This window comes from Saccoglossus kowalevskii, chromosome 4, assembly GCF_978046115.1.
Source record: "Saccoglossus kowalevskii chromosome 4, keSacKowa6.1, whole genome shotgun sequence".
Taxonomy (NCBI): domain Eukaryota; kingdom Metazoa; phylum Hemichordata; class Enteropneusta; family Harrimaniidae; genus Saccoglossus; species Saccoglossus kowalevskii.
Genome location: NC_140644.1, coordinates 35,064,093 through 35,086,273, shown reverse-complemented (window position 1 = coordinate 35,086,273; position 22,181 = coordinate 35,064,093). Strand labels below are relative to the sequence as shown.

Sequence of the window (22,181 nt, the reverse complement as noted above, 5' to 3'; positions counted from 1 at the left end):
TGATATTTTAAATTCTCTATTTATAGCAAATATATTATCAACGACTTCATGAAAGCCGCTCCTTCCAATTGCTTTGATATAAGGAATACTATTTTGACCGTTGGGTCACTTGTTATATTCATTAAAATTGCAATCCTTAGATCATTGCTATAAGTTTTGTATAATATGACCTGAATATTTACACATGATACCAATGACTGAGCTACAGAAATGTGGAATAGAGAAGATCTTTAACACTCGAATTCAGAATGTTTCACTTAAACTTTGTAAATTTGACTGATCTCGGAAGTTTTTACTGCTATATCATGAACCAGAGACAACTACTACAAATCAGCTTTTTTTTTATTCTACAAAACCCGACAAATCTAATCAGTATAAATAGTTGATCCATGGAAGTTTTTTTACTGCGTCTTTTCCTCCAGTATCATTATACATTCTTAATTTGCATATGGTAATGATCATTTATTTTTTGCGTTTGAACTGCTCAAGTTCATGATGATCTCAATGAATGGTAAACAAAAATGCATGTATTTACAATAAATATTTTTCAATATAAAAATATCATTGTGCTTAAGTCAATCTCAGCACATGTTCCCAGTTAGTGTACCAATTATTAGGATCCAAATCTGATGGAGTCTCCTGTTGCTTTTAAAGCGAGAGGGTAGTCGCCTACACACACGCAGGAATTGAGTTCCAATCGATGACACATGCTAAAAACGCAAAGGCTCATGGGTGTACTCTTGTTTGTAAACAATGACATGCTATGGCCATCTGACGCATACTCCCTCGCTTTAATATTTGGCTGTTTGTGCTCATAAATTGTATTACTATACGAAACATGTTCACCAACCAATTATGCGCAAGAATAGTGTTAGATAACACTTACAGTTTGATGTAATTGCAACCAATCAGGAATAGTGTTAGATAACATTTACAGTTTGGTGTAATTGCAACCAATCAGGACTAATGTTAGATAACACTTACAGTTTGGAGTAATCTAATTGCTTATCAGAAGAATACTGCATATAAGTGAGGTATTAATAGGTGATGTACATAAACAACAAAACACGAGAGCCTTTACATGATTTTCTAGACTGGCGCAGTCAAGACGATTAATTTGTTTTTTTGAGAAATGGAGGTGTTAGCGCGAAATCACCCCGACTGGTTTATTCTGCAGGAAATTCATTGCTAATAAATATTCATGCACATATTATAATGAGGTGTGCGCAGAAATACGTGCATAATGAAGTCAACATGGTAAAGGTCACACTGCAGACCCAACATAGCAGCATGTTGAAATTCAAGTTTGTTGTAGTTGTCGTTTCTAATTCATCACAATGTGTTAAAAAATAACTCGTACTAGTTAAAAATTGGCTGCTACAATCAGCAGATGTCTTCTCAGTCAGAGGTCAGTTGAACAGACGTGATTAGATGATTGTCAATTAGAACACTCTCTACATAATTACCGTTGAAAAATCAACGGGTTCCTGCAGTATCGATAGAGGGCCATGCAGAATAAACCAGTCGGGGGGATTTCGCGCTAACACCTCCATTTCGCGAATATTTTTATTTTATTTAAACTACAAAAACAAATTGATCGCCGCCACTGCACCAGTCTAATGATTTTCATGAGCTTTGTGAATCACTTTAGAAAATCCTTTTACATTGTTAAATAAATGTACAAGAATTAAAATTTCAATTCGGAAAGATAGTACTAATAATGTAAATAAGCTGGCAAGATTATTGGAGTTTACTTGCTCTATCGTAAAATGATTTTAAACAAATGCAAATTGTGCATATATCTTCAACATTTGAATGGTACACTACACAACAAGAGGTTAGATGTTGTGACTTTTGGTACAAGATTTTCTTGATATTTTGCTATTCCATATGACTATTTGTAATTCTGAAGAACAAATTTATATACTTAAATTATGAACTTCAGTAAATATTTAGATCAATTCTGAATTGACAAATTTTCACTAGTTAGCTTATGGAAAAGAAGCCATGAGTGCTACTAATTGGCATATCACAAAGTAAATTTGTATTGAAATCACAGCCAACTTGACATTCAAATGCAAACCTGTTTTTGTCCAGCAAAATCATCAATGTTACCTATAATTTTTGTGCAAAGTATCTTTAAATACTATAAAAACAGTTCATACCAAATACTCAATTTAAAATAATTTACAAAAATGTGACTGGAAGGCCATAGTTTATGCATTCCTCTCTTCAACCAACATCACAATGACAGAGGAATATTTCTAATGACATCCTGCAATGTAAAAGTCCTGAAGGAAATTTCACTCATTTCATTTGTACCAATTTCATATAAAATTGCAAAATTCTGAACTTTCTTTCTGTTCTCAATTGTCTCATAGTACGCTAAATCAGAATATCCACTCGATCCCTCATGTAACCGCCACGGTTCACTCCAAGTCTTCAGACTGTTGGTACTCAATCGAACAGAAAGACGGGTTCTGTCTGCCATGTTTGCGGGATTTGAAAAAAGCACCCATGTCTTGTGAACATCATCTGTTATGTTGGTACCAGGTGGTGCTGGAAATGCCACCATACTACCCTATTATAAATAACAACAAAATTACATTGTAAGCTAGCAATTCACCAACATAATATTTTTGGTCAGCATTCTACAGACAATTAGCATACAACACTTGATTGCTATGTGCCATCCACACCAGACCTTTTGGTAATGATAATGATTTTAAAAAACTGACTAGTGGATCATTTGGGTCATGCTTGTCATTTTCACATGCATTTGACAAATATAAAATAATACTAGTGATGTACCGGTAACATCAAGTGTATTCACACAAATAGGTGACTAGTAATGTACTGGTAAAATCAAGTGTATTCACACAAATAGGTGACTAGTATTGTACTGGTAACATCAAGTGTATTCACACAAATAGGTGACTAGTATTGTACTGGTAACATCAAGTGTATTCACACAAATAGGTGACAAGTAATGTACTGGTAACATCAAGTGTATTCACACAAATAGGTGACTAGTAATGTACTGGTAACATCAAGTGTATTCACACAAATAGGTGACTAGTATTGTACTGGTAACATCAAGTGTATTCACACAAATAGGTGACAAGTAATGTACTAGTAACATCAAGTGTATTCACACAAATAGGTGACTAGTAATGTACTAGTAACATCAAGTGTATTCACAAAATTAGGGGACTAGTAATGTATCGGTAACATCAAGTGTATTCACAAAAATAGGAGACTAGTAATGTACCGGTAACATCAAGTGTATTCACACAAATAGGTGACTAGTAATGTACTGGTAACATCAAGTGTATTCACACCAATACGTGACTAGTAATGTACTGGTAACATCAAGTGTATTCACACAAATAGGTGACTAGTAATGTACTAGTAACATCAAGTGTATTCACACAAATAGGTGACTAGTAATGTACTAGTAACATCAAGTGTATTCACAAAAATAGGGGACTAGTAATGTATCGGTAACATCAAGTGTATTCACAAAAATAGGAGACTAGTAATGTACCGGTAACATCAAGTGTATTCACACAAATAGGTGACTAGTAATGTACTGGTAACATCAAGTGTATTCACACAAATAGGTGACTAATAATGTACTAGTAACATCAAGTGTATTCACACCAATAGGTGACTAGTAATGTACCGGTAACATCAAGTGTATTCACACAAATAGGTGACTAGTAATGTACTAGTAACATCAAGTGTATTCACACAAATAGGTGACTAGTAATGTATCGGTAACATCAAGTGTATTCACAAAAATAGGGGACTAGTAATGTACCGGTAACATCAAGTGTATTCACAAAAATAGGGGACTAGTAATGTATCGGTAACATCAAGTGTATTCACAAAAATAGGAGACTAGTAATGTACCGGTAACATCAAGTGTATTCACACAAATAGGTGACTAGTAATGTACTGGTAACATCAAGTGTATTCACACAAATAGGTGACTAATAATGTACTAGTAACATCAAGTGTATTCACACCAATAGGTGACTAGTAATGTACCGGTAACATCAAGTGTATTCACACAAATAGGTGACTAGTAATGTACTAGTAACATCAAGTGTATTCACACAAATAGGTGACTAGTAATGTATCGGTAACATCAAGTGTATTCACAAAAATAGGGGACTAGTAATGTGCTGGTAACATCAAGTGTATTCACACAAATAGGTGACAAGTAATGTATCGGTAACATCAAGTGTATTCACACCAATACGTGACTAGTAATGTACTGGTAACATCAAGTGTATTCACACAAATAGGTGACTAGTAATGTACTAGTAACATCAAATGTATTCACACAAATAGGTGACTAGTAATGTACTGGTAACATCAAGTGTATTCACACAAATAGGTGACTAGTAATGTACCGGTAACATCAAGTGTATTCACACAAATAGGTGACTAGTAATGTACTGGTAACATCAAGTGTATTCACACAAATAGGTGACTAGTAATGTACCGGTAACATCAAGTGTATTCACACAAATAGGTGACTAGTATTGTATCGGTAACATCAAGTGTATTAACAAAAATGGGTGACTAGTAATGTACTGGTAACATCAAGTGTATTCACAAAACACGAATAGTGAATCCTGTGATTTCTGAGACAAAATCACAGAAACTAGTGCACACAAGCTGGACTTCAACCAACCAAGTTAAGTTTGACTGATATGTGACGTCACATATATGCCACTTCATGGAAGGTTTTAACCACCCTTGCTTGCAGTGTTGAAAAGCTTTGGGACAAGATGGCCAACAGAATGTTATGTAAAAAGGTGCTAATATGTAAGTTTGAAAGATAAAATGCAACAGTGTTTGTTGTTTAAATAAAATGTATACATTTGTTGCAAATTCCCCTTGCATAGATACAGATACAAACATGTGGCACCTATTATGTTCACATAACATGACTTCCCAGAAAAGACTCTTTTGTTGCCACAGATATAGCTTCCCTGGCAGCAACATGAATATAATAATGAAAACCACAAAGTATATCCTAAGAAAAGTAAATTGTTTTGAGTAAAAGAAAGCAATACATACCTCACAACCTGGATTTTTAAGTAAATGGAGATTCCCATTTCTCATTTTGAATCCAGATTCCACCAAATTATCACTCAATTGTGGAAGACCAAATTGAAGTCCTCCATTCTTGCTGCATGATATTGCACGTGTTTGAAATGCATTTGGTGTTCGACTGTTTAGGCATAACAGATTGTTATCAAGTTCAACAACCTGGAAAGACAACAAAAATAGATCTAGTCATAAGTGTTTATATATTTTTAAAATCTAACATTGAATGAGTGTATAAAAATTGTTAATGTATCTGCTAGGAATGCTCTGACAATGTGTAGGATATGTTTATTTTGCCACCGTTTTACATTGTTGGACAAATTTAAGTGTAAATCATATCAAAATAGCCATTCAAGTCTGCAAGATATGATGCAGTGTGACAACTATGATGCAGTGTGACAACTATGATGCAGTGTGACAACTATGATGCAGTGTGATGCAGTGTGACAACTATGATGCAGTGTGACAACTATTATGCAGTGTGACAACTATGGAGTGCGATAACTATGATGGAGTGTGACAACTATGATGGTGTGTGACAACTGTGACATGGTTTGACAACTATGACGTGTGACAACTAAGATGATGTGTGGCAATTATGATGCAGTGTGACAATTAAGATGCAGTGTGGCAATTAAGATGCAGTGTGGCAATTAAGATGCAGTGTGACAATTATGATGCAGTGTGACAATTATGATGCAGTGTGGCAATTAAGATGCAGTGTGGCAATTAAGATGCACTGTGGCAATTAAGATGCAGTGTGACAATTAAGATGCAGTGTGGCAATTAAGATGCAGTGTGACAATTAAGATGGAGTGTGACAATTAAGATGGAGTGCGACAATTAAGATGCAGTGTGGAAATTAAGATGCAGTGTGGAAATTATGATGCAGTGTGGCAATTAAAATGCAGTGTGGCAATTAAGATGCAGTGTGGCAATTAAGATGCAGTGTGGCAATTAGGATGCAGTGCGACAATTAAGATGCAGTGCGACAATTAAGATGCATTGTGACAATTAAGATGCAGTGTGACAATTAAGATGCAGTGTGACAATTAAGATGCAGTGTGGCAATTATGATGCAGTGGGGCAATTAAGATGCAGTGTGGCAATTAAGATGCAGTGTGGCAATTATGATGCAGTGGGGCAATTAAGATGCAGTGTGACAACTATGATAATGTTTGACAACTATGATGGTGTGTGACAACTATGATGGTGTGTGACAACTGTGGCATGGTTTGACAACTATGACGTGTGACAACTAAGATGGTGTGTGACAATTATGGTGCAGCGTGACATCAATGCCACGGTGTGAAAACTATGACACAGTATGACAACGCCAGTATGACAATGCAGTATGGTGCGCATCAATTTCTCACCGTGGCTTCATTAGTCATTATGATATTTTCAAAGCTGTCCCATCCAAGTGGAACAGTACCACCTGGGCTCCATGTACTGCCACCATCATCACTGTAAATAACTGTAGAAAAGTCGTACGTGAACTTGCCACCTGTTGATATGGGAATTAAGAACAAGATGAATTTAGAGGCAAAGAACAAAATTTACATCTGACCATTTTTCTGAATGAATTTTTAATGGTGACATGGAAATAAAATTCAATGTGCATATTCATACATTTAATTACACATTTATCATGCTAATATACTTTGACCATGTATTTTACTACAGCAAACTGAAGATAAATAGACTGTCTATACAGACATAGGCAAATAGTGATTCCATTTGACATGTGCATTATTTATATCACAGAAAGTAGTAATTGCACAAACAGAAATGAGGAAAATTATTGCAACATTCATTAACGCAAACCATGTGTAACACATGATTTGCAATTAAGTAGGAACACTAAGAAAAACAGCCTAAAACAAAAATTAATATAATAATATTTCTAGATATTTACGTAATTTGTTTTGTAGTTTCATGATCATCAAAATTCCATTGACTTTGTACCAAGAACTTCATTAAATATCATATAACTTTCAATTTTGTAAATCCTTGGTATTGTATTATGCAAATTTATTGTAATATATTTATATAAATTTCATAAATTTCAGATTCTACATACTAACTTATTAACTAATCAAATATGTTCTAAAGCAATATGCAAATAAAGTACCCTGTTTATGGAAAGAAATCATACTACTTAGAAGCTGCATTTACCTGGCACTTTTTTAACATGTACATTCCCTTGTGCAATCAGTCTACCAGACTTTAACTGGATTCCATGACCAGGCCCTAAAATATTAAAGTGAATCAATTTATCAGTATTTAACAGCGAGTTTAACATTCAAATATTCCAATGCTATGAGAAGAAACTGTGTATTATGAAAGTTTAGGAAGTTAATTGTTTTAATTTACTCCCACTTTTTGTATTTGTAGTCAATCTGAATATTTTTGAATATATTGCAATGTTGTTAATATTCCAATTATCATGGTTATTGTCATTCTTGTTTGGAGGAATAGAAAGAACTTGACTGTTCCGTAAACCAACACCTGCATATAGGAACGTGTGAATGACATTTTGGCGACCAGCTAAGTATTTAAAGTTCGTTTTGAAAGTATTTCTCTCAAATGATTTCTTTCTTGATGAGTGTTAAATTATGAAATAAATACAAACTATTTATAATAAATGAATTAATTTTTTGAAACAAAGTGTAAAACATTATGATGAAACTGAGAGATATCTAAAAATTAGTTTATAACTAGAAGCCATGAAATCATACTGATGATTTAAAATAGTGAGAAGGATTTGATGGCATTTTATCTGTCTGTTGTCTCGTAGTGTATATGTGTAAAATGACCGAGTTTAGAGGGAAGGATTTGATGGCATTTTATCTGTCTGTTGTCTCATAGTGTATATGTGTAAAATGACCGAGTTTAGAGGGAAAAGTTCGCCATAACTGGACAGTGATTATTTACATAATTACCACGTGACAAAAAATGGCAAACGTTGTAAGAGCACACTGTAAAATTTTGCTTGAAATTTTTGCCATCCATTGTTTGTAATAGAGTCCATTGAAATGTTGTGTCTCTGATAATCAAATGATCTATTCTTCCAATTTCAATGCAGGTTTGTTTTATTGTTTCCTAATTATTTCATACTTGGCACCTTCACACTCGATTTGACGACGGTCCCAATGAGTTGTACTCGATCAAAACATAAACATGAAAATAACATGTAAAACAGTTTCGGATAATAAAACACTGTAGATTTGCTGCATTATTATAAACATATACTATTAGACGTATTAACCACTAATTTCATAAAACTATTTAGTGTGTTAAATCACGAATAATTTTGAGTGTGAACATGAAAATTGAAGAAAACATCTGGCATTTTGAGTCCTGTACTGCTGGAGCGTTCGGGAAGCTGGCTTCCATTGTTATGCAAGTGAACCATCCAGGAACAATCCTCTGACAAACATTACTGTCCCACTGTATATGCTGACTGTTTACAGACAAGCTAATCCGTCAAGTGTCTATACTATTATCATGGTGAAACCAAATTACCAATTGAAACTGTTTTTGGCTATGCTATATCAATTTTATGTTCTTTCTTCGTTATTAGCAAGTATAATTTGTTATGACTATGTTAATTACTTTGAACTCCAAACAAATCATGTACTGGGTCAAACTGTATCTAGACAATCAACTTTGTTTTATTAATATTGTTTTGTAAGAGAAAAAAACTAAATGCAATCTCGGAATACTGATTATTTATGTCGACGTCAAATTAACCACTTTCATTCGTATCTACTGTGCCTACACTTGAATCAACACTACCGGTAGAACTTAATGTAATACTTGGTGACATAATTTGTAATAAATTTTGCAGTTATGATGCGTACAGGTATGTGAATGCACAAACTCGTCGTTGCTTTTGAACCACTCAGTTATAATATAACCCTGTGTCGCTGGTCACAGTGTCTTTGTTATCAGCGTAATTGTTTTCCTTGTAATTGCATTAGTAAAATGGTGAAGGTAAAATAGAATACTGAATTTGAAAATAATACGAAATAAAAAATGATTTAAAAGAAAGATGTGCATAGTTATGCCTTAATGCTGACAATTAATTGTTGTTGAATAAACACAGACTGTTTGCAAAAGAAAGTTTAATTATCATCCATTATATCATAATAGTCAACAACAGAGTATGTACATAAGATCATATTTACATGTATTAATTTTTTTTTAAGCCGTTCCAAAGATACACATTATGCAAATATCCATGATATGGCAGCCGTAGTTATTTTTGTTAGTGTTTAAAAACTAATTTGAGCAGCGTCCTACCAAAATTTTGATCTTTTGAAAAGCTGGTTTAATGTTTCAATGACTAAGTAACAGTTTTATCGATTTTTGAAAAATCAAGAACAAAATAAAAATTCCCCTTCTTGCTACCTTAATAAGAAATGGTTTTGTAAGATATCTTACCAGTTGCAAACATTGATGGTATTCGTCTCATTGCATTAAGAGTACTGGCAGTAATATCAACTGGAATGCTCCATGTTCTCCCAAGGTCTGTACTCTAAAATAATAATAATTTAGGCATCAATATTGAAACATTTCCTGGCACCAAAATTAATGTTTCATCAACATCGATATATTACTACCATGTTGTATGCACCACTGTCGATACTTCGAAATTCACAAAATATTTGTGGCTGCATCACCCAGCATTCGGTTTTTCGAATGAAAAAGCATGGCAGATATCGTTTTGGTGTTTGTGTGCATCCAAAAGTGTACGTTTACGATAAAAAGTTAATTCTACTTGCAGGCCAATAAACTGATTTCTTGTACGTAATTATAATCATGACTGTGTGATAATCACTTCAAAAATAAGTATTAAGTTATTTGCCGTGAAACATCAAGTCTGCATTGCACTACTGGTGAATGTTTGCTAAGCAATGTGAGACCGTGAAGAAAAAAAATCATCACGAAACCTGAGAGAGGTCTACCTGAGGTACCTATATGTATATAGTATCAAAGCAATCAGACTTTCGGTTGTTAAGTCGAAAATATCACTTTTCACCCAAAATGACAAAAATATTCATCAAAATTAGAGAATTAAAGATATCATCACGAAATGAACAAATCTGAGAGAAGTCCACAATGTCATGTAGTACCTAGATATGTAATGTCAAAGCAATCGGACTTGCGGTTTTTAACAAGAAGTCGAAAATATCACTTTTCATCAAATATAGAGAATTTGAGATTTTGACATGAAATGAACAAATCTGAGAAAGAACCATCAAAGGTACTCGCATATCAAATTTGAAAACATTCTGACTTGCAGTTTTGAAGAAGAAGTTGAAATTGTAAAGTTGACGACGTCAACAGCGGAGCTAAAAAATATAATGTATATGGCAAGCACCCAGACAAACCTTCAAACCTGTTTACTTTGTATTGGATATATAATAATAATAATATTTGTAATTACCTTCATGACCATAACTAATTGATGGTATGTGACATTTTTTATTAACTGTGATTCAGTCATTCCAGGTGGAAATGCAACAAAGATAAGTATTATAGCATCCCTAACATGGTCTACAATTGGCGTGGGACACATTGATCTGAAAAATAAATAAATATATCTATTAGGGAAGATTGTTTAAACAAGCAGCCTGTTGGCTGAGATAGCTCTGCTGTTAGCAATGCACATTTCAATTAAAGAACAGAAGAAATCTGAGAGACGTCTACCAGAGGTACCTATATGTATAGTACCAAAACAATCAGACTTGCTGTTTTTAACAAGAAATCAAAAAACATTAATCAAAATTAGAGAATTGAAGATATCATCACAAAATGAATAAAGAGAGATCTACTTGTAGTACCTATATATGTAATATCAAAGCAATCAGCCTTGCGGTTTTTAACAAGAAGTCAAAAATATCATTATTTACCAAAAATATTCACCAGAATTAAAGGAAATATCATGAAATGAACAAATCAAAGAGAGGTCTACCCAAGGTACATATAACAATGTATCAAAGCATTCAGGCTTGCAGTTTTCAAGAAGAAGTCGAAAAAGTAAAAACTTGACACGACGGATAATCACTCGTATGATAAGCTCCGCTCGACAAAATCAGCAGCGGTGCTAAAAAACAACGAGTTAAAATTGCAAGGCTTTATTTAATTTAATATTTGCCTATTTTTCATATTTTAATTTCCCTTCCTTTATTTTGAGTGTGGCAACTTTATTGTGCTAACATTAATTAATTAATATGCTAATGTATAGAAATGATAATATATAAAGATTACTATTATTTGCAGCTCATGGTTGAACAGAAGAAGTGTACAAGAGTATGTGTTAGCCAGACGACCGACAACAACAAGAGCAGTATACACTCTATAAAGGTTTTATCATATACAATTGTTTTCAGCACTGGTTTTTCATTGATTATAGATCTTAATCATATTTTTCATTTATTCAAAAGTTCAGTGTGTGAGCGTTCTAACATTTGATTGCTAGTATTGCAACTATTTATAAAACCAAATTTTGTTCGGATTTGTTCTCTAAATATATTACTGTATCTGACAGCTAGTTGTAGCTAATGTGACTAATGTTATTTTTTTATAAAAGGATCTTCACAACATAACAACATAATTCTATACTACCACAATCAAGTTTGCTACAAATTTCAGCTGCAACACAATGTTATGGTAACTGGGTAGAACCAGTTTGAAGAGTGTGCTGATTTAAGTTATCAAATGAATATCGGTAGGTTAGTCTAAATATGGTCAAGCAGTGCCTGGTGTGGAAAACTGTTGCATGGTTTGCTTGTCAGGTTTCTCATAGCATTACAATACAAGCTATATGATAATACAATTTTAATGACATAATTTTTCCCAACAACATTTTCTTTAAGTATGTAATAAATGTCTAAAATTTGAGTCACTTACTCTGTATATATTGATACCTAGCTAAATAATCGAATACAAAGGAATACAATTGTTGAAAAACATTCACTAAACACAAAGAACATCATTGTCAAAAACCACTAATAATTATATTCTTGGTTGGAGACGCTAGACCATCTTCAATGTGGTGTCACAGCCCATGGTCTAGTTGTCACATCACTGTAATAAATGTGGTGTCACAGCCCATGGTCTAGTTGTCACATCACTACAATCGATGTGGTGTCACAGCCCATGGTCTAGTTGTCACATCACTACAATCAATGTGGTGTCACAGCCCATGGTCTAGTTGTCACATCACTACAATCAATGTGGTGTCACAGCCCATGGTCTAGTTGTCACATCACTACAATCAATGTGGTGTCACAGCCATGGTCTAGTTGTCACATCACTACAATCAATATGGTGTCACAGCCCATGGTCTAGTTGTCACATCACTACAATCGATGTGGTGGCACAGCCCATGGTCTAGTTGGCACATCACTACAATCAATGTGGTGTCACAGCTCATGGTCTAGTTGTCACATCACTGCAATCAATGTGGTGGCACAGCCCATGGTCTAGTTGTCACATCACTGCAATCAATGTGGTGGCACAGCCCATGGTCTAGTTGTCTCATCATTGCAATCAATGTGGTGGCACAGCCCATGGTCTAGTTGTCACATCACTGCAATCAATGTGGTGGCACAGCCCATGGTCTAACTGTCTCATCATTGCAATCAATGTGGTGGCACAGCCCGTGGTCTAGTTGTCACATCACTGCAATCAATGTAATGGCACAGCCCATGGTCTTGTTGTCACATCACTATAATCAATGTGGTGTCACAGCCCATGGTCTAGTTGTCACATCACTGCAATCAATGTAATGGCACAGCCCATGGTCTAGTTGTCACATCACTACAATCAATGTGGTGGCACAGCCCATGGTCTAGTTGTCACATCACTGCAATCAATGTAATGGCACAGCTCATGGTCTAGTTGTCACATCACTGCAATCAATGTGGTGGCACAGCCCATGGTCTAGTTGTCACATCATTGCAATCAATGTGGTGTCACAGCCCATGGTCTAGTTGTCACATCACTGCAATCAATGTAATGGCACAGCCCATGGTCTAGTTGTCACATCATTGCAATCAATGTGGTGGCACAGCTCATGGTCTAGTTGTCACATCACTGCAATCAATGTGGTGGCACAGCCCATGGTCTAGTTGTCACATCACTGCAATAAACCTGTTTCCTATTTCAGGATTGTCAATCGGCAAAGCAAAGGGCAAAGGGCATCAGTGATTGTTTGTAAATATGGATCTTATTTGAAACTGATATTTCTGAAAGGGACATAATCATGTTCAAAAACACAAAGCTGAGCTTTCAGGAATAAATTTGTATCTCAATAAATGTGTGAAAAAGAAATTTTGTAATTATAGTTCAATAAAACTCGCAAAAACATTGCTGACATACTCAAGTCACCAAATGCAGCTCTACTTTTATACGAGTAGGTATACTGACTGCTCAAACACTAAATTCAGCGTCTTCACATACTTACTCATATTTCATACTGAATTCAAGGAAAAGTCTTCACGTACTGTCGCATATTTCACAATGAATTAGTGTAATTAATGTAATTAGTTTTGCTAAGTGGAGTTCTCCACACATTGCCAATAAAATGTCTACCAATCAATCAGTAAAATGCGTTGGTAGTGATCCACAGAGGATTTCTGGCAGCAATGTGTTTTGAAATTCTTAATAGGGCTTGAAATGCTTAACGATTTTCACCAAAAGTTGATCCCAACTGCCATGTTGGATTTCCAAATAAAGCAAGAATATTGAGGGAGAAATTATCATCTGTACATCAAGCAATTACATCTAAGTTTCTTATCCACTAAGAGACTGTAGTGCATTGTGTCACACCTTAGGTAAGTGGAAAAGAACCAAAAAGACAGACACAATTTGAGGTGTGGAGGTTCCCCTTACTATGCAGCAACTTACTATATGCAGATTTTATTTTGTGGATAATGAAAAAAAAAATTGATTTTCATGTCTGACAGTGAAGCTAAAAGTAGCATGGTGGTATTGATTTTTTCACTGAATTTGTTTATTGTTTGTATTAATTGGTGAAAGAATAGTGAATTTTGTTTTATGATAGACACGGCTAACACAATTTTGTGATACAATAATTTCTTGAACTACGATAGATTTTTATCATTAACACTGACCTCATTCCTGGTACTGCAGCAATAAGCATAGTTTCCTCCCACTGAATCTGGTTATTACGATTACGATGACCTCGTTTAGCAATTATGTTAATGTTGCCGGCATCACCGTGAGATTCGGCTCGCATCTCACAAAATGCAATGTACACATTTTTATGATAAACAAGGGCTGGAATTCTGAATTGAAAAACAATTTTATATCATAAACATATTAAATTCTTAACTTTGTTAAAATGAAGAATTTGACATGCATATCTCTCATGGTGCTATTGATTTAGACATGACAAACTGACATACATGTAGGTGATTTCATGTGAGACCACACTATGTATATTAGTATAGGGTCATGTATTTACCCATATAGTTCCATGAATTAATATCTTCATAATTAGCATAAAACAATATCACATTTATATAGAAAATTTAGTCTGTTATTTTTTGCTGCACATAATTCCATGGATACATGGTACAATTTTATAAGATATATGATGCGCAATGATTGAATATAAAATATAATTTAAGTATTCTCACCTTACAATGCTCCAGCCAAACATGTACTTTGGAAACACAACCCTACCAACATCTAAAATGAAACGGAATTTTAATTAACACAGTGTTTGATTGCATTGAAGTACAACTGTTATAGAAAAGTGTGTACATTTACAAAACAAATGAACAAACGTGCATCTTGATAAAAATATGATTTTTCATAAATTCAACAATTTTGACAAAAACCAGAGGTATTCGTTAGATCCTGAACAACTCTGATGCATGTTTATACACTGTAATTAAAATACAAAGTGTTCAGTATTTCATTAATTCATAAGTATTATGTATAATTATTCCAATCTAGAATTAGAATAGAATAAAGTTAGAATATTGGCGAAAATGAAACAATTATTCTGAGAATAATTGATTAATTCACTGTCTAGCTAATTCAGGATGCTGGTTACAATGCTAAGAGTTTGACAGTTGTTTCATGTGTAGTCACACCGAGCAAAAACTGCGATGAGATAGATTACATAATATCAGAAATATTTTAAAATTTAAATTATAAAACAATGAAAACAAGATAATAATGAATAAGTAATATGATGATTTTAGTCCATTACAATAACAATGATTTAGGATTAATACCGTTATAATTTTGCTGTTTGCACAGTAATATTTACAAATATAATAACAATGATTTAGGATTAATATGTTATATTTTTGCTGTTTGCACAGTAATATTTACAAATATAATAACAATGATTTAAGATTAATATGTTATTATTTTGCTGTTTGCACAGTAATATTTACAAATATAATAACAATGATTTAGGATTAATACCGTCATATTTTTGCTGTTTGCAAAGTAATATTTACAAATATAATAACAATGATTTAGGATTAATATGTTATATTTTTGCTGTTTCCACAGTAATATTTACAAATATAATAACAATGATTTAGGATTAATACCGTTATATTTTTGCTGTTTCCACAGTAATATTTACAAACATAATAACAATGATTTAGGATTAATACCGTTATATTTTTGCTGTTTGCACAGTAATATTTACAAATATAATAACAATGATTTAGGATTAATATGTTATATTTTTGCTGTTTGCACAGTAATATTTACAAATATAATAACAATGATTTAGGATTAATACCGTTATATTTTTGCTGTTTGCACAGTAATATTTACAAATATAATAACAATGATTTAGGATTAATACCGTGATATTTTTGCTGTTTGCACAGTAATATTTACAAATATAATAACAATGATTTAGGATTAATATGTTATATTTTTGCTGTTTGCACAGTAATATTCACAAATATAATAACAATGATTTAGGATTAATATGTTATATTTTTGCTGTTTGCACAGTAATATTTACAAATATAATAATGATTTAGGATTAATATGTTATATTTTTGCTGTTTGCACAGTAATATTTACAAATATAATAACAATGATTTAGGATTAATATGTTATATTTTTGCTGTTTGCACAGTAATATTTACAAATATAATAACAATGATTTAGGATTAATATGTTATATTTTTGCTGTTTGCACAGTAATATTTACAAATATAATAATGATTTAGGATTAATATGTTATATTTTTGATGTTTGCAAAGTAATATTTACAAATATAATAACAATGATTTAGGATTAATATGTTATATTTTTGCCGTTTGCAAAGTAATATTTACAAATATAATAACAATGATTTAGGATTAATATGTTATATTTTTGCTGTTTGCAAAGTAATATTTACAAATATAATAACAATGATTTAGGATTAATAGGTTATATTTTTGCTGTTTGCACAGTAATATTTACAAATATAATAATGATTTAGGATTAATATGTTATATTTTTTCTGTTTGCAAAGTAATATTTACAAATATAATAACAATGATTTAGGATTAATATGTTATAATAACAATGATTTAGGATTAATATGTTATATTTTTGCTGTTTGCAAAGTAATATTTACAAATATAATAATGATTTAGGATTAATATGTTATATTTTTGCTGTTTGCACAGTAATATTTACAAATATAATAACAATGATTTAGGATTAATACCGTTATATTTTTGCTGTTTGCAAAGTAATATTTACAAATATAATAACAATGATTTAGGATTAATATGTTATATTTTTGCTGTTTGCAAAGTAATATTTACAAATATAATAACAATGATTTAGGATTAATATGTTATATTTTTGCTGTTTGCGCAGTAATATTTACAAATATAATAACAATGATTTAGGATTAATATGTTATATTTTTGCTGTTTGCAAAGTAATATTTACAAATATAATAACAATGATTTAGGATTAATACCGTTATATTTTTGCTGTTTGCACAGTAATATTTACAAATATAATAACAATGATTTAGGATTAATACCGTTATATTTTTGCTGTTTGCACAGTAATATTTACAAATATAATAACAATGATTTAGAATTAATATGTTATATTTTTGCTGTTTGCACAGTAATATTTACAAATATAATAATGATTTAGGATTAATATGTTATATTTTTGCTGTTTGCAAAGTAATATTTACAAATATAATAACAATGATTTAGGATTAATATGTTATAATAACAATGATTTAGGATTAATATGTTATATTTTTGCTGTTTGCAAAGTAATATTTACAAATATAATAACAATGATTTAGGATTAATATGTTATATTTTTGCTGTTTGCAAAGTAATATTTACAAATATAATAACAATGATTTAGGATTAATATGTTATATTTTTGCTGTTTGCGCAGTAATATTTACAAATATAATAACAATGATTTAGGATTAATATGTTATATTTTTGCTGTTTGCAAAGTAATATTTACAAATATAATAACAATGATTTAGGATTAATACCGTTATATTTTTGCTGTTTGCACAGTAATATTTACAAATATAATAACAATGATTTAGGATTAATACCGTTATATTTTTGCTGTTTGCACAGTAATATTTACAAATATAATAACAATGATTTAGGATTAATATGTTATTATTTTGCTGTTTGCACAGTAATATTTACAAATATAATAATGATTTGGGATTAATATGTTATATTTTTGCTGTTTGCACAGTAATATTTACAAATATAATAACAATGATTTAGGATTAATATGTTATATTTTTGCTGTTTGCACAGTAATATTTACAAATATAATAACAATGATTTAGGATTAATACCGTTATATTTTTGCTGTTTGCACAGTAATATTTACAAATATAATAACAATGATTTAGGATTAATACAGTTATATTTTTGCTGTTTGCACAGTAATATTTACAAATATAATAACAATGATTTAGGATTAATACCGTTATATTTTTGCTGTTTGCACAGTAATATTTACAAATATAATAACAATGATTTAGGATTAATATGTTATTATTTTGCTGTTTGCACAGTAATATTTACAAATATAATAACAATGATTTAGGATTAATATGTTATATTTTTGCTGTTTGCACAGTAATATTTACAAATATAATAACAATGATTTAGGATTAATATGTTATATTTTTGCTGTTTGCACAGTAATACTTACAAATATAATAAAAAGTGATGTAGGGGTGGTGAAGCAAAATGGTGTTCAATGTATATGCAAATAATGTTATCTGAGGCGCAAACCCAACATTCCACCTACAACTTTAGACTTCTCTGTTTTGTTCTTTTTTTTAACATTTTAGTCCACAAAAGGTGTATAATAATAAGTTTATAGACAAAAATTACGTCCTCGTGCTTCAGTGAAAACTTATGGTACTGTGGCTCGTTCTAGAATAACATAAAACTACAAACAGAAGTGCTTTGATGTCCTAACAATCAAGAGAACAATGATTTAAATAGTTTGTACCTTAATTAATGGCTGTCACAAATTGTAGAGTTTAGGCATATCAATTGTTGTGAATACGTGAGCTTATCTACCTTATACCATGACTGTCTGGAATGGGGCAATAAATGTTGTAAAATCTCTGTGGTTATAGGTTGTAACTTGGTCAAAGCATGGTGCTTGAAATAAAAGTACAAATGTACTAACACTGAATACGCAACTAATTTACTGCATATTCTTTTTTCCTTTCCCTTACTATAATATTTTTTTTTTTTTTACATATATCTTGTTATTATTTTAAAACTCTTTTTTGCTGTACTTATCCTATCTAAATGTTTTTACACGGAGGCAATAAAGTTATTATTATTATAACTACAATCTGATTTTCTGCATAAACTAGAAAGTAATTCATAGGTTACCATGATTAAATTAGTAACTTTAAGGAGGGTGGGTGCAAATGATGTTCAGTAATTATACTAAAATTTTCTAACAACTCGATGGATATTTACCCAGCTCTTCAAGAATAGCAGTTTTTGTTGCATTTTTACTGACACCTAAAAAAAAGAAATCTACAGAATGCAAACTGTACACTTTCTATAATGTTACTATGTTTTGCTGATTCTTCTCTCCATACTTCACACCCATAATTAATAATTGGTACAATTAATTAATCAAATAAATTCAATGCTGTGCTAATTTTATAATGTGATAATGTTAATAAAGACTGCTTTAGTGGAAACTTTGCTTTCATAGCTTTCTCTTTTAAAGTATTGAACGCAGTTTTGAATTTTCCATTTGGTGTGATAACTATACCCAGGTAATTAAAACTGTCTACTGTGGCAATTTCATTTCGCTCATAAAACACTGACTTCTTATTCATTGTATGATTTCTTTTATTGAATACATTAATTTAGTTTTATTCAGGTTTCCTGTGGTAGATATGTCATGTTGCCTCTCACGTTCGCACATAGCACGGCATTCAAGGTCTTATCTAGACTGGCAGAATCGGAACTTCTTTTTTGTTTGAAAAAAATAAACAATTGTCAGTTTAGCCTTTTTAGCTTTTTAGCAAAAACTAGTGTGATCGCGAAAAAAATACATTTCGCGATCATGTCAGTTTTCGCAATCACACTAAAAAGACTTTAAAACAATTAATTATTTCTTTTTGTAAAACAAAAAAGAAATCCCAACTTTGCCAGTCTAGGTCTTATTCCGGTATAAACTATATGTATAGAGCAGCATAATAAACGATACAATATCATTAATAATAATAATAATAATAAACAATAAACCTTTCCATATATATTTCCGACAAAAATCCCGAAAAATCGCTAAATTTGTTTTGAAAAATTTCTACATGTAAAAAAAGTTTTATTTCGAGACCATCCGGAATTTGCGGTAGCGCTCGTCACCTTGAACTCAAATGACCTCGCCAAAGTTGATGAACCACTTGGAGGGGGAAATAAAAAAAAATACACCGTGACCCAATTGCACAAAGAAGACACGTTATTCAATAGTAATATGAGATGTATATGCGATTATCTGGATATTTAACTGCTTTACAAACGGAACCATGTAATCGTAAATGTTTTACGTAGAATGCGGTCACCAAATGGCGCTTATTCACGAGAAATTTGCAACGTGACTTTCGCTATACCTCCCCGCCGGAACACTCAATACAGGAACCATTTAGTACATTGGATTTCGGAACATAGGGATTTCGGAACATAGGGCTTTCGGAACATAAGGATTTCGGAACATAGGCCGGTCACCCACATTCACAATGAATGTCTTGTGGCTCTAAATGTCTTTTTAATACAATATATTTATGCCTAGTCAACGCATGACAGCAAGTCGGCGGTCAGGTCCATATGATATTGGCCGCACATATTATATGCAGGGCTAATGGTACCGGGGCTAGAACAACTTGAAAAAGAGGGCACTACTGCAACTCAGACTAGGAGGATGCGGTGAAATGAGTCACCAGGCCGGTAATAATGGCGATAGGCATTCCCATGTTTTTAATTAAAAATCACAGTACGGAGCAATTTCGGACCACAGCATCAAGGACAGGGATGTCGGGTGTTTAAAATTACAAAAGTGAAGCCTGACCTTGATCTCGCCATGTAAAGAAGTTATCATTTTCTTCGTGATTCTGGAGCGATCCGTACATATCATAGTTATGGTAGTCGCCGTTATTGAGAGCGATTCGCGCCCTGTCCAATCGACCGCGGTTGTAACCCTTTTCGTCGAGCCAATAATAAGTCAGCCAGTTATCTACCAGTACCATCAAGACAACGACCCCAAGCACGACAAATATACATTTTATATGCAGCTTAGTCCGCATGTCGCCTGCCGATAAATCTCACAGGTGTGGAGAAGCCGCCATATTGCTTTCTTTGACGAGCTCATGAATATTTAACGTGTAAGTCATGTAAGGCTAAGGAATGAGCCATTTGAGATCTTCCGGGGGTGGGCTGCACCGTTGGAGAACAGTCGATATTACTAGCTCATACATAATATATTTGTAAATTAAGAATTAGTGACCATTATGATTGAGAAAGGGAGGTATATACTTTTATAATATTATTAAAGCAATCTATAGAAACTCTGTTGGATGTGTGAAGGTTAAAAACGGCTTGACCAATACTTTCCCAATTGAGAAAGGCATCAGGCAGGGCGATGGTCTAAGTCCGCTGCTTTTTAATATATACTTGAATGATATTAAAAGTCATATAAATGCATCACACAATGACCCACCAACTTTATTAAATAACCAACTTCCATGTCTACTCTATGCAGATGACTTGCTTCTCCTTTCAGAAACCAATACAGGTCTTCACCCTGCAATTATACTGCCACAAATGGAAGTTGGAGATCAACATTAAAAAATCTAAAACAATCATATTTAACAAATCAGGTAGACGCCTAGACAAATATAAATTTTATATAAACCAGGATGTACTGGAAAGAGTGACATCATACACTTACCTTGGCATAAATTTAAATACAACAGGGAAATTAGAAAAAGCCCAGGTAGACCTAAAAAACAAAGCTCTTAAGGCCTGCTTCAAAATGAATCAGCTATTATTTTCGGCAACTTGTACACCACTCAGAATTCATTTGAAGATGTTTGATGTAGTAGTTAGACCAATTCTCTTATACTGCACTGAAATATGGTCTAGTGATATTATTGCCCACACAAAACAGCTTTGGAATTTGACAACACCCATGGAAAAACTCCATATCAAATTCTGCAAGTTTTTATTAAAGGTGAACAGCAGAGCCTCAAACTTGCCATGTTTAATTGAATTAGGGAGGTACCCTCTTACAATACAGGGTACAAAACAACTGTTAAAATATTGGATGAGGGTTCAGGAAATGCCTGAAAATACACTAGTATGTGAAGCATACAAGCTTGGTATTAAAAAAATTAAGATGCATGATTCTGGTACTAAAAACTGGGTATCTGGTGTGAAAAAGATTCTGGAAAACCTAAATTTAAGTAATATCTGGAAAGATGGGCAAATTAAATACAGCAA

At 32.5% G+C, this 22,181-nt stretch overlaps 1 protein-coding gene across 1 annotated transcript; it reads right to left on the bottom strand.

The window, feature by feature from the left end:
* Positions 1-324: 324 nt before the first annotated feature.
* On the bottom strand, positions 325-21,038 carry LOC102808203 (sialidase-2-like). The gene is made up of 9 exons (XM_006813766.3): positions 20,752-21,038; positions 14,802-14,853; positions 14,274-14,447; positions 10,580-10,715; positions 9,574-9,667; positions 7,303-7,377; positions 6,501-6,631; positions 5,095-5,286; positions 325-2,581 (listed from the first exon to the last, which is right to left on the bottom strand). The coding sequence occupies exons 1-9, from the start codon at positions 20,984-20,986 to the stop codon at positions 2,243-2,245; spliced, it is 1,428 nt and encodes a 475-aa protein (XP_006813829.1). The 5' UTR covers positions 20,987-21,038; the 3' UTR covers positions 325-2,242.
* Positions 21,039-22,181: the final 1,143 nt, after the last annotated feature.